Raw genomic sequence first — 17,254 nt, 5'->3', positions numbered from 1 at the left:
TGGAGACGCCATGACAGAGGACTACATCCCAAGCGGGTGCTAGGACTTTTGCCACCGCCTGGAAGCCATCATTGGCACTAAGGACGGCTACATTAATGATTCATATAGTTCAGACACACATCTATCGGTAGTATTAATTTTGTTGAAATTCTATTGTTAATTAATAAATTATATCTTGTTGAAGTTTCAAATTGAAAGTGTTTAATGCAACACTCGGTATATGAAAAAAATGAATAAATGCGGATTTTCTCCTTTTTTGATTTGTGCTCAGGATTGTTTGTATGTTGATAAACCACATGTATTTTAATTGTACATTAATAATATAAAATGCCATACACTCTCTATGATGCATGCTAATTGTGCGTGGGTGGGCTGATAGACGGATGGATTTGGGCAGTAGTAGTTTTTTTTTTCATTTTTAAACCCTCTCACTTAGACATACATGGGTATTTGTAATTATGATGTCATTTGCAAATTATGTACAAATCTACAAGACATATTATATTGACCTATTATATTAAAAATACATCTAGAAATATAATTCCACCCTTGCATGTTTGCTCATAATTATTTTATGTGTGCATGATCTAATAATCCAGTGCTAAGGAAAAGAGGTAAATTACCCCAAATGGGGTAATTTAGAAAGTTTTAGGGGTAGTGGGAATACTATGAAATAAACAACATGCCACCACAGGGGCGTCCGCAAAAAAAAAAATTGTATTTGAAAATTTTTTCCTAAAAAATTTCAAATCTTTTTTCCCAAAAAATATTTCATATTATTATTTTTTTTTTACAAAAAAATTATTTTCTGTAAATACCTACGACCAATAGAAATTTTTCTCCAAAAAATTTAATTTTTAAATTTTTCTTCCAAAAACTTAATATTTTTCTAAAAAATTTAATTATTCAAATCCTTTTCCAAAATATGTAATTTTTCAAAATTGACAGAAAAAAAACAACTAATTTTCTGTAAATGGCTATGGATTTTGAAATTTTTTTCCAAAAAAAATTTATATTTGAAATTTAACTTATGGAATTTTTTAAATCTCTTTCCAAAATATTTAATTTTTGAAAGTTTTTTGCATATAAATTTAATTTTCTATAAATAGCTACGGATTCTCGTAATTTTTTTTTCAAAAAACTGAATATTTGAAATATATTTAAAAAAAAAAAAATTATATATGTAATTTAAAATTACCAAAAATTTTAATTTGTTTGAATATCATTGGATTTTTCTTCAAAAAAATTCTGAAAAACAAAAAATCTGCCAAAAACTAAATAAAATATTTATATATGTTATCTTGCAGACGCCCTAAAAGTTCTTTCGTGGTAACGCTAAAAAAAGTTACCCTTTTTCAGTATTAAGCTATAATAAACTTGGGTAGATTTGCATAAAAAATACCTTTCAGGTTTATAAAAAATCAAATAAATTGTAAATAAATGAGATCATTAGATGATTTATTTTTCGACTTGCTTGGAATATAGATTAAACATTTTTCTATGAGGTCATTTTTAGGTCGCACATCTGGATCAAATTATGAAACAAGGGAAACACTCTTAAATTAAAATTAGTGAATTATGATACGAAGGGGTTATTTTAAATAAAATAATTTTGATAGACATTATTTAACCTATAAAAAGTATTTAACGATTTTTTTTTTTTTTGTTAAATTTTCCTATGGGAAAAAATTTAGTTAAAAGTTAAGAAAATTGGATTAATTGCGTAGAGTGCCTATCGTTTTTTGTACAATTTGGAAAAATCAGTATCAATATTTTTTATTCTCTCTTTTTACTCCATATTGTAGCTTTTGAAAAAGAAAATAACTATTAATATTTATTATTGGATAGAATAATGTCCTATCATATTACATGGATCCAAAATAATGATTAATACTGTATTTTAATCTTTATTGACACAATAAAGAATTCTTTTCAAACATTCAACTAGGTGTGCTACCTAAAGATAACTCAATCCCAACTTGTCCTAATTAGCTGCAATCAATTTCAATAAAAGTTGAAATACAAACCCCCCTAGTGGTCACCCTAACAATTTGAAGAATGTTTTCAAGGAGATGCTGTAATGATGTTTCATTAGATTAGCTGCAAGCAGCCATCAGAGGAAATAAATGAACACAAAGACCTTCCATATATAGCAAGGACATATAGACTAGAATTTCTCAGATGTCGATCCTCAATTCTACTCCGAGTCCAACAAGGTTTAACACGAGTTTTACTCTCTGTCATCCACGAGTACACGCACGAGTTTTTAGCTTTCAATTATGGGCCTAAATGAAGATGATTCCTTTCAGATCCCACTTTAATTTGTTGTACCCTCATAGGGTATGTGTAGCCTAAAGCTCTAACGAAAAATTGGGGAAATCAAACTTGCAACTTGCCTGTGGCTCCATTTTTGATATTTCACAAATTATGTTTTAATGGCAATTTTATACAATTTTTATGTTTTTATAAAAGTGAAATTGAAGCCTTTGCTCTTGTGAGTATGTTGAAGCCAACAATTTTGAAATTGACTCTGAGGGGAGTTATACCCATTTGAAGTTTTTGTTGAGATAAACAACCTGATCAATTATCAGACATGTCAAAAATTTCCCTAAAAGTGTGTTTACTTGACATGGAATGTATTGACATGTAAGTGTAACCACTTATAGTGTATTTATTTACATGAATGACGAAGAGTTACGGTCATCGATTGTTTGGGGATTATACAGGGTGAGGACTCAAAAATTAGAATCCTTTTCGAGGCCGTCTTGCCTCAGGTCTGACATTTTTGTACTTGGCGCCATTCGTAAGAGCTAACAGAAAGCTACAATTAGTTATTTGCATTGTTTTTGTACGATCAAAAATGTCCGAGCAAAAGCAAAACGGAAGATGGGTTGTCATCACCTCCACGCATAAGTTGACCCCAAGGATCTGTTATGAAAGGGGAAATGATCGCTTCTTGACTAAATCAAGAGCTCAGGTCGAGTGAACCTTCAGGACCAAATATCCAGCTCAGGTCATGGTCCTCCACGTCGTAGCGTCGGACGGCAGTAAGGTACATCCCTACTTCTTCAAGGCCAAATACGAAAGTCAACACGGACGTCTACTTCAAGGTCCTCAGGTACCAGGTTTTGCCATGGTTGAAGAGTACGTTTCCCTGGGACAGTTATGTGTTTACCCGAGACGGTGCTCTGGAACACACGTCCAAGAAGGTGAAGGATTTCTTTAGGGAGAGTATTGCTGCCTTCTGGCCGGCAGACTTCTGGCCTTCTTCCTCACCAGACGTGAACTACCTGGACTTAGCTGTTTGGAGCTTCCTAGAAGTCATGAAGAACAAAACTTCACAACTGAATGTCGATGTCCTGAAGGCCATGATTCGGAAGGTGTGGAACAACTTGTCCTTGGAGTTCATCAAGGCCAGCTGTGCTTCTGTTAGTTCCCGTATTGAAGCCATCATTCAGAATTGAGGGGTACATATTGAATAAAAAGTGTAGAAAATTGTTGAATTACCAACTTTTGATTCAAAAGTCTGCCATAAAAATGGCACAAAATAAATATATGGAGAAGTGAAAATGGCTTTTAAAATGTTCAAATTTTGTCACTGTAAGTCCCTGTTGGACTCAGAGTAGAATTGAGGATCGTGATTTGAGTAATTCTAATATATGGAGTGGGACTTGTGATTATATCATTTATCTTACAGGTGCTCGCAGTTCATTTAATGAAACATTATGATATCTAAACTGCTCTACTCCAAAACATTCTTCAAATTGTCAGGATTACTACGTTTACTTTCAGTTTCTTTTATTTTTACATAGTTCCAGGCTATATTTTATACAACTATATACATTGATCCATGGAATGATCCACGATAAATGTTTTATAGAAAATGGATTTAACTCAAATTGGTTATGGTAAATCATTTATAGTATCCATACGCGGAAATGAAGTATTATATCACTAACTTGATCCAACTATTGAGTTCTGAGATCTGAAAGATGAAGAAATTAGTTTTACATGAACTATTTGTATTTATCTACAAAAAGTAAATAAGTGTTCATCTAATTTAATGAATTATGTACAAAATGCTATATAAATGAAATATTTATAAACCACAATATTACTCCTAATTCTATGACTGAACTCTACAATACTTTTTTTTCTGAAGAGTTAAGTGTTCCATCTTTAAATGTCTAAAATTAAAAAATAAATAAATAATAATAATGAATGTCTAATACCCTTTAAAGTTTTAAGGTCAAAAACTAAGAACATGATTCATAAACAAACACTTGTAAAAATTATAAGTTTTGTTTAGCTATCTGATAGCTTTTCAATACTAAATTAAACTCGTTCCTCATTGTTTTCCTTTATCAAAAATTCTTAGAAATGCTAACTTTTTTAATCTCCCAATACTCAATTTTATTTGATCAATTTAGTATCTTAAAGGGACTAAGGGTTATCTTTAAAACCTCAGATTTCAGAGTTGGATTGAGTTACAGATCCAATATTTCATTTCGGAGTAGGACTACTATCAATAATACTACATACTCAATTTGAGTTAAATCCATTTACTAATCCTAAATATATCGTGGAATGACTCACATACATACATCTTACTGATTATGATTTCTATTTTCTCTGTTTCAGGATCAACTTTGATGATAATTCCTTGGATATTTCCTATGAGGAATGGAGGGATTATCTCCTTTTTCATCCAAGCTCGGAGTTAAGGGACATTATACATTCCTGGAGACACAACGTAAGTTGAAATTTCTTCGCCTTAAAATGCTTTATTTATTTACAACGTTCATCAATCTAATTACTTACTATGCATTGATATTATCATTTTATTTTGATCTATTCAAATTAAATGATTATCTTGTATGTATGGGTCATATAACTGATGGCATTGGAACTTTATCTATGGTGTGCCTCCCCGAATCCTCTCAGTGGTTTGCCTCGCCATGACCTCTTCTTCTGACACATCCTGTATCATAACGAAAGGAAAACACTGTTCTTCCCTCGTATTATGATTTTTTGTTAACCCATGACTGTTTTCCATTATGAATTATCCATCATGTCGAATGATAATTCTTCGATTGGAATCGTTATTGTGTTTGTTTATTTTTCTTATCATATTAATTAATAGTTAATTTATCTGTTTTGTCTCTGGTACGAATTCATTACATCAGTGGTTCTCAAAGGGGGTGGTACTTGGAGGCACTCCAAAGGATGCTTGAGATTTTGAAAGAATATTTTACAAGTGGTACATGCCTCAGGAGCGTTCGTAGGAGGTGGGCTGTAGCCCCCAAATTAAGATTTTTGGTTATTTTACAAGAAAGTTTAATATTCGATTCTTTTTTCAAAAAAATTTAAAATATGAAATTTAATTTAATTTTCTGTGAATAGCCTTGGATTTTTAAATTTTTCTCCAATAGATTTTATAATTTATATTTGTTTTTAATAAAAAATTTCATTATTAGTGTACAGCTGTGGGTTTTGAATTTCTTCCCCCAAAAAAAATAATTTTTGAGAATTAATTTGGTATTTTGTGGAAATTTTTTGAAATTTTTTTTAATTTTTGGATTTGTGTCTAGAGACAAGGTACTTTTGATTTTTTTTTTGGTCAGGGGCTGTAGCTCCCAAATTAAGGATTTTTTGTTTTTTACTAAAAAATTTAATGTTTGATTTTTTTTTTTCAAAAAATTTAATATTTGAAATTTTATTTAATTTTCTGTGAACAGCCATGGATTTTTAAATTTTTCTCCAAAAGATTTAATATTTGAAAATTTTTTCAAAAATTTTATAATTGATATATTTTATCCAAAAATTTCATTTTTGGATACAGCTATGGGTTTTTAATTTCTTTCCGAAAATTTTTAATTTTTTGAGAATAAATATGGTTTTGAAATATTTTTTCTAAAAATTTTCGTTTTTGTGAATAGGTAAGGATTTTGTACATTTTTTTTTCGAAAACATTTGATATTTTCAAATTTTTTCAAAAAAATTCCAAAAACCAAGCCCCTTCCAATTCCAAAATATAGGCCTGTGTACGCCCCCCGGTCACTGAAGTTAAAAATGCTTTGTGCTGATAAGGGGATACTTGGGTTTAATAAATATTTTACAAGTGGTAGATCACTACAAAGAGGTTGAGAATCCCTGGATTTCATAGTGAGATTTTGATGTCAGTCATTTAATATTTTTTAAAGCAATAAATTATACATATTTTGAATAAAAAATTCAAAGGGAATATCAATTTGAACCAAAAATATTCAATAAGGATGTAGAAATTTTGTGTACTTATATATTAAGGCTAAATATCCTTGAGGCAAAATGCCTTTAAAGGAATGATTTAAGGCAAAAGTACCTGACACCTAAAAAAACATGGGGAAATAGTAAAAGGGGACATTGAAAAATAATTTGCCCCATTTGACGAGTTTTAGATCTAAAAAAGTATCCGTTCGACGCGGATTTTCTTATTCCCAAAAACTGCTATAAGCGCGCTATTCCCTGTATGCATACATGTGACGTATGAGCTTAAAACCGGTTTGAATAATAGAGGAAAAGAGAGCAAACATCTTTTATAGAGCGTTCTACTAAAAATCAAAACGCTCCAAGACATATCTAGGATGATTTTCAACACGAAACACAGCACTAATAGATATGTAAAATATATGACGGGACAAATTGTAGCGTTGTGAAGAGTAGAGTAAATATGTCTATGAAACATACATAGGCGGATGAAGACACGTTTTAGCCATTAAAAACCACCTGCAAAGGGTCTTCCTAATTCATACATATAAGTAAGTGACTTGGTGAAGTGCATTCACCTTTTTTTTTTTTAATATTTGTACATTAGGCCGGTTTGTTTTTCAACTTTTTTCAAATTTCGATTATGGCTTGTTTGAAAAAGTTGTCAATTGGTAAGGAAATAAACTATGGGAAATTTTATTACCCTACCGTGTCTTTTTAGGTAGCATACCTCTTTCAAAGTTTGAAATTAGACTAAACTTCTTTATTTTCTCAGTGAAGATTAAAATAAGACATTAAGCATTATTTTGTATAAATCAATCATGATAGATATTAATAAATTTTTTTCTGAAAATACCCTATGGAACAAAAAAAAAAGAATCACAGAAGAAATTTTTTAATCTTTCTTTAAAAAAATACAAAAAAATGATGCGCGTTATACGCGGTACATTACATTTTTCTAACATTTTTTTGCTCTATTGTATAATTTTAGAATAAAACTTTTTTAACATTTCTTATGGGCTAAAGCAATGTCTATCAAAATTATACAATGTTCAATATCTAAAAATCCCTGTTAGTATATATATTTACTAAGTAAAGAGTTGTTGTCTTTTTTCATCATTTGATCGAGATCTGCATCCTAAAGATGACTTTGTAGGACAATGTCATTTTGCATAGGTCATTTCCATACCATATCACAACATTTTCGGACTAGCCATAATCGAAATTCCAAAAAAGTTAAAAAACAAACTACCCTAATGTACATATTCATGAGAATAACTAGATACATCATACTCAGGAAGTATAGTCTTTCTTTATGTACGTATTATGAATGATGAAATGTCATGCTCCTTCCCCCTCTTTTTAAAACATGGGTTTACCCAAAAAAAAAAGAGTTACATGAGTGTATTCCACGAAGAAGCGGAGTCACTCATGACTAATATATAAATTGTATATAGATATTACAGTTCTACGAAGACTGCCCTCCAGGATATTGTAGGTGGACAATTGCACGCAATTATACTATGTACGAGTATGTACTTATTTGTCTACCAATCTCTCCCATCTAAGTTCTGTAGATTGTTTTCCCCTCAAAATTGATTGAATTATCTACCCGTTTATCCTATCCACAGGTGGGACTGACCTATCTAAGGATCTGTAGATAGTTTTACAATCAAAATTGTTAGAATCATCTACCGACATGTCCTATTTAAGGATCGTAGAGAGTTTTCCCATCAAAATTGTTTGAATCATCTACTGATCTATCCTATCCACAGGCAGGGTTGACCTATCGAAGGATCTGTACATAGTTTTCTTATCAAAATTGATTGAATAATTTACCGATCTGTCCTATTTACAGATTAACTGATTTATTTCCGGATCTTTAGATAGTTTTCCAATCAGAATTGCTTGATTATCTACCGTTCTTTCCTATCCACAGGTGTGGTTGACCTATCGAAGGATAGGAACATAGTTTTCCTATCAAAATTGATTGAATAATTTACCGATCTGCCCCATTTACAGCTTATTTGATCTATCAAAGGATTTATAGATAGTTTTCCCTTCAAAATTGGTTGAATCATCTACCGATATATCATATCTACAGGTCGGGTTGACCTATTTAAGGATTTGTAAATAGTTTTCCTATCAAAATTGCTTGAATAATTTACCGATATGTCCCATTTACAGATTAACTGCCCATCAAAATAGCTTGAATTATCTACCGATTTATCCTATCCACAGGTGGTACTGACATATCTAAGGAATCATCTATCTGTTGATAGTTTTCCCATCAAAATTGCTTGAATATTTTACTGATCCGTTCCATTTACAAATTAACTGACATATCTAAGGATTTGTAGATAGTTTTCCCATCAAATTGCTTGAATTATCTACCTATTCGTCCCGTTTACATATGTTCTTAAACCATTGAAGGATCTGGTTATAGTTTCCCATCTACCCATCTGCTGTATTTATAGATGAGACTGACCCTTCTAAGGATCTGTAGATCATTTTCCTAACAAAATTGCATAAATCATCTACCGTCTGTCCAATTGACAGATGTGACTAACCCACTGAATGATCTCTAGATATTATTTAAAAAAATGTATACCCTCAATTTTCCCTATTTAATCTCATCTATACAAATATAAAATTTTCCCACTTTGAAACAAGGATAACAGGTCCCTACCGGTGCTTACACTAATTCTTTAAGCGTAAATGGAACTGGAACATTTAATACTTAAGGTAGGGTAGTCATCAACAGTTTAAAACCTTTATATGTTTTCTTCCATTACTCAGAGGGGATTCGAACTAGACCCACCAAACTTTTATATAACAAATTTACATATATTTACTAATAGACATATGAATTAAATAACACTTACAATAAGTATTTTTTTTTAAATTTGGATTTAAGTAGAAAATACCAGAGTCCTTCCTACGCTCAAATCATAGTTAGAGTTTTAGCTCAAGTTGGGACCTGTCGTCCTTGCTCTAAAGGAGAGTATTTGATTTTTATGAAAAGAAAAAATGCCTTGGTATTGCCTAATGCAGTGGTTCCCAGTTTTTTTTGGTTGACATTGTGCGACTCCATCACCTCTCATTGAGAGATTATTATAAAATTTGGAGTTCATTTTATACAAATTATATAAAAAACCATACAATCCCTATAAAGTTAACCCAGAGCCAAATAATTTAAGTTATTTGACCCTATTGATCAAAAACAAATATTTTAGTTCTACACATATTTAAAAATATAAGGAAAAAATAAGAAATTCAACGAATAAATGATTGGATATATTCTAAATATATAATCAGCGATTACGTGGAATTATTTCTAAACTATCAATTCTCTCTTTGTTGTCGTAATTAAAGTCAAAATTGAGAAAAAATAACATTAGATGTTGTGGATGTGATAATAGGCTTATAAACGAATAAAGGTCTTGGTTTGACATAAGTTCACTCCGCATTGAGAAAAGCAGGTCTTGTCTAGGTTTAATTTTGGACACAGCAACTCAAATATCATCCTCCAAGTTAAGGCACGATCTGTATTTATTTTGGATATTTTTTATTACGATCTTGCGTAAATATGAGATATCCTCACTTTCGGATCCAGATTTTTAACCATAGAGGGATAATTGTCTCAAATTTCATGCGAATTTCACCTGAAATTCAGAACTAAATATAATAAGATCCGGGTTTAAGTTGCATTTTTATTGATTACTGATGTTAAACAATGAATAACTTGATGTTAATACTTACTAGAACAAATGATTAGTTACTAATAGAATTATTGTAATACCAACGTTGGGATAACCATGCGATGCAACTGTTAATGGGGATGTCGCCGCAAGCACTAATCAAGAGAAAAGGAAATGCTACGTTCTTTATAGATCATATATTTTTTTGTAAAACTAGGATTAAGTATTTATTGTGGAATCCTGGATAATAAAAGCAATACGTTACCTGAGTACCTTGGATACGGATACAAGACTTGTCCTATATTTTTAAAGTAATACTATAGGCTTTTTAAGATTAAAAAAATATCCCTCGGATATTTTTTTAGATATGTAAAAGTTCGAGTAACCAAAGCCTTTTTCTGATACAGGAAAATATCAATTTATTTTACCCGATTACTTTGGGTTTGGATTCAATACTAATTTGATCTATATTAAACAAAACTAAAAGTTTTTGAAGATCCTTAAATGTTCGATTACCCAAAGACTTTGTTCCGATCATGGATAATATCAATTTACCTAAACTATACCCGAGTACTTTATTTCCGATCCAAGACACATCCTATATTTATAAAGCAATATTATAGCTTTTTAAGATCAAAAAATCTATCGTATATTTTTTTAAGATCTGTAAAAATTCGATTACCACATGCCGGTTCCAATTTACCTATAGCGAACCGAATACTCTGGATCAAGATCTTAAGATCCGTCTGATATGAATTATCCAATAATTTTAAGGTCTGCAAAAGTCTAAGTAACTGAAGCCTGTTCGGATCCAGAATAATACGAATTTACTTACATATACCGTACTCAAGTATTTCGGATCCGGATTCAAAACTTTTCTTATATATATTAAGTATATACTATAGACTTTTTAAGATCGGAAAATCTCTCTAACTTTTTTTAGATCCATAAAAGTTTGAGTAACAGAAACCTGTTTGGATCCCGGATAATACAAATTTACATATAGCGTACTCAAGTACATTGGATTCAAGACCCATCCTAAATTTATTAAGGTATACGATAGCCCTTTTATGTTTTGAAAGATCTTAAATTCTTTTTTAAGATCCATAAAAGCAAGAGTACAGTAAGGTTGCCCTATTTATTACTTAAAAGTTTTGAAAAAAAAAAAAAAAAAAATTGAAACCCCTCCGCAAAAATAAAAGAATTTTTGCTTCTTACAAGAACATTTAATTTAATTTTTCAATTTTTGGAGAAAAATTTAATTTTCTGCGAATAACTATGTATTTTTGAAATTTTTCTCCCAAAATTTTATATTTGAATTTTTTTTCAAAAATTTGATATCAGAAAGTTTTTTCCTTTTTTTTTTATGGTTATTTTTCCAAAAAAATTTAATTTTTTGTGAACAGCTGTTGATTTAAAAAAAAAAAAATTCCAAAAAAATAAATTTTTTGTCAATACTTGTGCATTTTTGAAAAGAATTTAAATATTAAATTGTATATTTGCAATTTTTTTTCAAAAAAATTCCAAAAACCAATCCCTTCCTCCCAATATAATCCTGTATACGCCCCTAATAGCAAAATAGTATGTTTAGCTACTTTTTAAAATATTAAAGATTCGGATTAAGCATCCGGAATTGATACTAGAATTGCATCGGAATCGGCATCGGTTTTTATTTAATCGTCCCATCAATAGCTTTTTAAGATCCGTAAAAGTTCAAGTACTCAAAGACCGTTATGATCCTTTTGGATAATACAAGTTTACTTATACCGTATCCATTTACATACTTCGAATCCGGGTCAAAGATCCGTCTCATTACTACTTTGGACAGCCTAATTTACATGTACTTATTATGTATAGAGTCCATTAATTGCTAAAGGGACTCTTTCTTTTATTTAAATAGTGCCCTTCCTCTGTCTATCTACCTATGGGACAAATAACAAGCGTGTTTTGTGAACTGCTCTCCAACCAACATGCAATGGTTGTTGAAGGAATGTACTTATGAATGTGCCTAGTGATGCATGCATCCATGATACATATTAGTATTCAAAAAGAAGAAGGAAGGAACAAGCAGACATGAGGGGGTCAGTCATACTTCTTTCTAACCATTCAATATTTATAATGCTTGGATTATATTAGAGCGCAACGAAAATTATTACCATTTAATAAGATTATATCTTGCTTTATTGAATAGGAATTTCATTAAAAGCCGAATAAAAGCCGACTAAACCCACAAATATCAGACATATCATTTTTTTTAAACTAGAATGACACTCAGTGGAACGCACAACCTCCCCCTGAAATCAAGGGGGAGCTATGTATCTCAATTGGATCCCCAAGGATGCAAATAACTCCATAGATAATTATTCTAGAGAGCCTAAATGTCTGAAATTTGTCCAAATCGGGTAATTGGAAACGGATTTATTCCGGAAAATCACACATTTTTAAAACCTTTATATTTGGCATCCAAGCTACCTGGATCTGTTGTGCTACTATGTGTCGAGCGACCGGTCTCTCTCTCTCCAAGACGCCCGACACATAGAGTACTGGGGGTTGAGATCCATTTCCAATAAACGTGAACATGGCGAGCTTCCATTCTCCAGGGATTGGCGAACATGAACAAAGAGTTCCATATCCAAGCCTGCGCCAGGTTCAGGACCAGGTTAGAGGCTGTGGTTGAAGCTGGAGCTTGAAGCACTATGGATCCCCTCACGTAAGAGAAAAAGATTTGTGATTTGCTGAATTAGTTTTGGTAAAATAATTATTAAATACATGATTCCTAATTTCCGGATTTATAATCCCTAGTCCATATATAATCGTAGTTCGTTCAATACTAGTAATAAAATGGTGTGTAAACATTGTTTACTTGGCTAGGCGTAGAATCCTTGCGCCATCTAACGTCTGAGATCGTGATGCGGACCGAAATATCACTCCAAATTGTAGGGTTTCCATCTGAAAATCTTAGATCAGTCAGAGAGATCCTTATGATTCTTAGTTTACCGAATTAGTTCGGTCTGGATGGGTCTCATTTAAAATTTGGTATATCAGGATTCTATAGATTAATGGTTAATGACGTCATGGGTGCGTTTCAAAATTGTGAGCTACTATAACGTCATATGAAGTACAATGAGTTGAACAAATCATATTTGTACAACTCATAAATCAGAATAAGGGAATCAATTGGTTCATAGATTGAGCCCGAGAAAATTGGTCCACGATTTGAAAACGATTTTTTAATGTTCCTTTATTTTGGTCAGATAGAGTTCCCCTGTTTAAGTATGACGTAAGTTTATAGTGTTACATTTACTTCATCTCACCTAGGAATCTTCTTTGAATTCCACATACGTGAAGTATATTTTCTTCTCTAGGAACGGTCGGGGCGCGAACCTACGCACATTGAGTTCTAGAGAATAATTTATTCCTAGCCTGTTAATTTTAATTTAAAGGATTTTTAGATTTAAATAATGAAATAATGATTAACTTCTATCTACAGTCTGAGATTGGGAATACCTGTTCAAATTGTAGAATTTTCATTCGCAAAATTCTTGACCAGTCTGAATCCGTTGTAATTTTTAGTGGACCGAATAAGTTATATAGATAAATAGTTAATGTCGTCATGTGTATTTAAAAATGTTGAATATCAGCACAATAACATTATACGAAGTTGAATGAAGTATAATTGCACAAATTCTATTTGTACAACTCATAAACCGGATAGGGGAGAAAATCAATATAGAGATTGTCGCTGTCCACGATTTGAAAACGATTATATTGTGGCATAATATTGTGTACCGAAATATTGATTCAAATAGTAAGGTTTCATTCTGAATATGATAGACAGGTCTGAAACCGTTATGATTTATAAAGGGACCAAACTATTTACAGATGAATTGTTCTCATTTAAAATTTGGTATATACCATGGATGTCAAAGCCGTGGGCCGCATTGCAGCCCGCTTAATGTTTAAGTGTGGTCCATACTCATTTTCACTTCAAGTAGTATTTATTAGCAAAATTTCAGAATATCCTCAAAACTCCTAGAACTTGAATAAGTCGTTTTGTAATTTTCGAAAAATTATTGCTCTCGGGAAAAAAGTTTTAAATGGAAATCAGGAGGAAACAGATTTTTTGCGGATTTATTTTCTAAACAAAAAAAGTCGTTCTATCAAATTATGCAACGTTGCAAAAATTTTAATTTTTTTTCAAAAAAAAACTACAATATTTTAATCCTTCGGACGCCCCTGAACAGGGTTGCCAGATTGTCCTTTTTTGAAGTAGTTTGGTCTTGAAGAATTAGATAGCCATTTTTCATGACATTTAATTTGATAGATTATGCGGGCCATTAAAATATTTCCTGTGGCAATGTGGGGCATTATATTAAAAGATTGGACATCCTTGGTATAGATAAATTATATGGATGAATGGTTAATGACGTCATGGCTGCTTTTCAAAATTGTGAAGATCGACAATCAATAGCGTCATATGAAGTAGCATCAATCGTACAACTCATAAATCAGAATAGAGGAGAAAATTGATTCATGGATTGAGAACGAAAACATTAGTTTTGAGATCAAATATGGTTGTAGGGCTCCTATCAACCACCCCACCCCAACGTTTTAACCCCCTACTAGCATTTGACTCCCTGACGCATCTACAGCCCTATTTTCGTATTAAAATTTTGATGATTTATAGAACTCATATGTAATTACTTTTTGATTCGAACTTTAAAGTTGCATTGCCCAACAAGTGCTCCAAACAACCAGAACATTCATTTATGACTTTGGCTCTCTATCATATACTGATTGTACTTTTCAATGTTAATGATAAAAAGAGATGGGGGTTAAGTGTTGAGGGGGGAGATTGTTCGGGGAGTGAAATGATTGGAGATAAAAGTACGGGGTACTTGCTCAGGAGGTAATGCTCGGGGGTGTCTTAGATGTCTTGTTCCCATCGAATATATCCGTGCTAATCAATCAATAAAAAAACCCACTCAAGAGCGAAGAGTTCGGTTTCGGACTACGTCTCAACACTAATTCATTATATTTTTAAATATATATTTTCAAGGTTTTCCCCGATTTATTTATTTTTTTGCTATGAAACTCGTATTTCCTCAAGGTTAAGCAATAAGAGATTGAGATGACGATCGTCATCTCCCATTCCTTATTGGTTTGGTTTTTCATGCCTACGTACGTTGGATTTTTATTTGTACTTGGATTAATATGTACCTAGAATGTATTTTGATCATTTTTTTTTTTGAAAATTTATTAGACTCTTGGAAAGTCCCGACTTTCTTTCTTAATCAGTTCATTGCTCATTTTTTTAGGACGTTGGAAACATGGGAAAAGGGGGTAGGAGGTATAATTCCTGGAAATTGAACTTTTAAAAAGATTATATATTTATATTCTTTTTTTTGCAATTCTTCGTCTATTCAATTGAATGTTTATTATTTAAGGCATGACATATACATTTATCATGGATTATATTAAAAACACACACATTATATTTGGTGTAGTAAATATTAACAATCTTGAAATAAGATCAAGAAAAGGAGAAATTTCCAATTAGTTTTTTATTACTTCACATATATAATACAAAAAGACTTATTATTCAAATCACTGGGATGAGCTAGGTATAGTTTAGAATCTTTATTTGATTTAAGATAAATACATATGCTCCTATATGGCCCCTTTCAAAAACATACCATCTGTCAATTTCTTTTTATTTTATTGTGACGATCAATATTAAAGAAGGGAAAATTTTGCATACCCAAAGGATTAATAAGAAAAATTTATCAGAGGCTTCATAGCCCTTCCCAAATTAAGGAATTTTTTTAATATTACTAGAATATGTTATATTCCAATTTTTTTTTAAGTAAAATTTTTGAAAAAAGAATTTAATCGTCTGTTGAATAGTTATGGATATTTGAAAAACAAATTCAAAAAAATTTATAGCTGAAATTTAATTTTAGTTTTTTCTGAACAGCTCTGTAATTTAGAAATTTTATGTGAATAGCTATGGATTTTTGAAATTTTTTTTCTCCCAAAAATTTAACATTTGAAATTTAATTTTTAGTTTTTTCTTAACAGTACTATAATTTTGTAATTTTTGTGAATAAATAGGTATTTTTGAAATGTGAAAATTTGTAATTTGAAACATGTTTATTCAAAAGATTTAAGTTTTTTTATGAACAGCTCTGGATTTTTGGAATTTTTTGAGAATAGCTATAGATTGTTAAAAAAATTTCTCCGGAAAGTTTCATTTTTTGTGAACAGCTACGGATTTTTGAATTTTTTTCCAAAAATTTAATTTATAAAATTTTTTGAAAAAAAAATTTAATTTTAGTCAATAGTTATGCATTATTGATAATTTTACTTCAAATTTAATATTTCAAATATTTTCCTAAGGAAATCATTTTTTGTAAACAGCTGTGGATTTTTTTTAAAATTGAATTTTTTTTTTTTTCAAAAAAATTCCAAAAGCCTCCCTCCCTCCTCCAAATATTTTACCTTTCTAGCTTGCTTTTGTGTTGACAGACCATATATATATATTATAGTTTACGTATTTTGCTAGGGTTCATATCTATTTTTTATATATTTTTTGAAGCATTGCATACAAACATTTGATTTATCCCTCAAGAAAGAGTGAGTCAGAGATATATATTTATATATTTACACACTCTCAATAGAATAATTGTTTTACTCGTAAGTCATACTACATACATACATACTTAACTATTGGTGTTGAGACTCGTCCAAGATCGAATTACTTTACTCCCGATTCGGTCTTAAGGGATTATATATCCTGTATAACAACATCCTTAGCTTCATTATATGATGCAACCTTTTCTACAAAAAACAACAAGAGGAAAGAAATCACATTATGATTAGTGTTGAGCCAGTCCTGATTTATTCAATCCCGTCCAATACAGTTTTAGGACCTGTACTATCAGTCCTTGGGATCGGTCCTTATTAAGGTAGGCCCTTGGGATTGTCAGTACTAAAACGGATGATGCTGATTGACATAATCACGGACCAAACTTTATAGGTTATTACGACTGATATTTAGGGCTGAACACTCTTACTCTACACACCTTTCCCAACAAAGTTATAGGCCGGACGGGTTAAAGCTATGGGAACATCACTGGGGGAAGTGTGTAGAGCTACAAGGTGACTATGTTGAAACATAAAATACAAAAATCAGAAAAAAAATAGACAAAAACACTGACATCAACTCACTCAAACAACTGTGACATAACAACTGTGCGTCCAAAATGGCTGTCAAACAGATGCTAGATAGATGTGTCTAGCTTTTA

The 17,254-nt window shown here is 31.2% G+C and overlaps 1 protein-coding gene across 3 annotated transcripts in view; it reads left to right on the top strand.

Annotated features, from left to right (window-relative positions):
- SCaMC (Short Calcium-binding Mitochondrial Carrier) overlaps positions 1 to 17,254 on the top strand; it is a 74,746-nt gene that overhangs the window by 45,822 nt on the left and 11,670 nt on the right. For all 3 annotated transcript variants that reach the window (XR_011782175.1, XM_040721848.2, XM_040721849.2), the window contains one exon: positions 4,642 to 4,753. Coding sequence is in view for 2 of the 3 variants with exons in the window: in XM_040721848.2 (XP_040577782.1) it covers positions 4,642 to 4,753 (112 nt within the window). In the remaining variant the exon portion in view is untranslated. The remainder of the gene's footprint in view (positions 1 to 4,641; positions 4,754 to 17,254) is intronic.

The sequence above is a fragment of the Lepeophtheirus salmonis genome, chromosome 11 (genome assembly GCF_016086655.4).
Source record: "Lepeophtheirus salmonis chromosome 11, UVic_Lsal_1.4, whole genome shotgun sequence".
NCBI classification, from domain to species: domain Eukaryota; kingdom Metazoa; phylum Arthropoda; class Copepoda; order Siphonostomatoida; family Caligidae; genus Lepeophtheirus; species Lepeophtheirus salmonis.
This window is presented reverse-complemented; position numbering and strand designations above follow the sequence as displayed.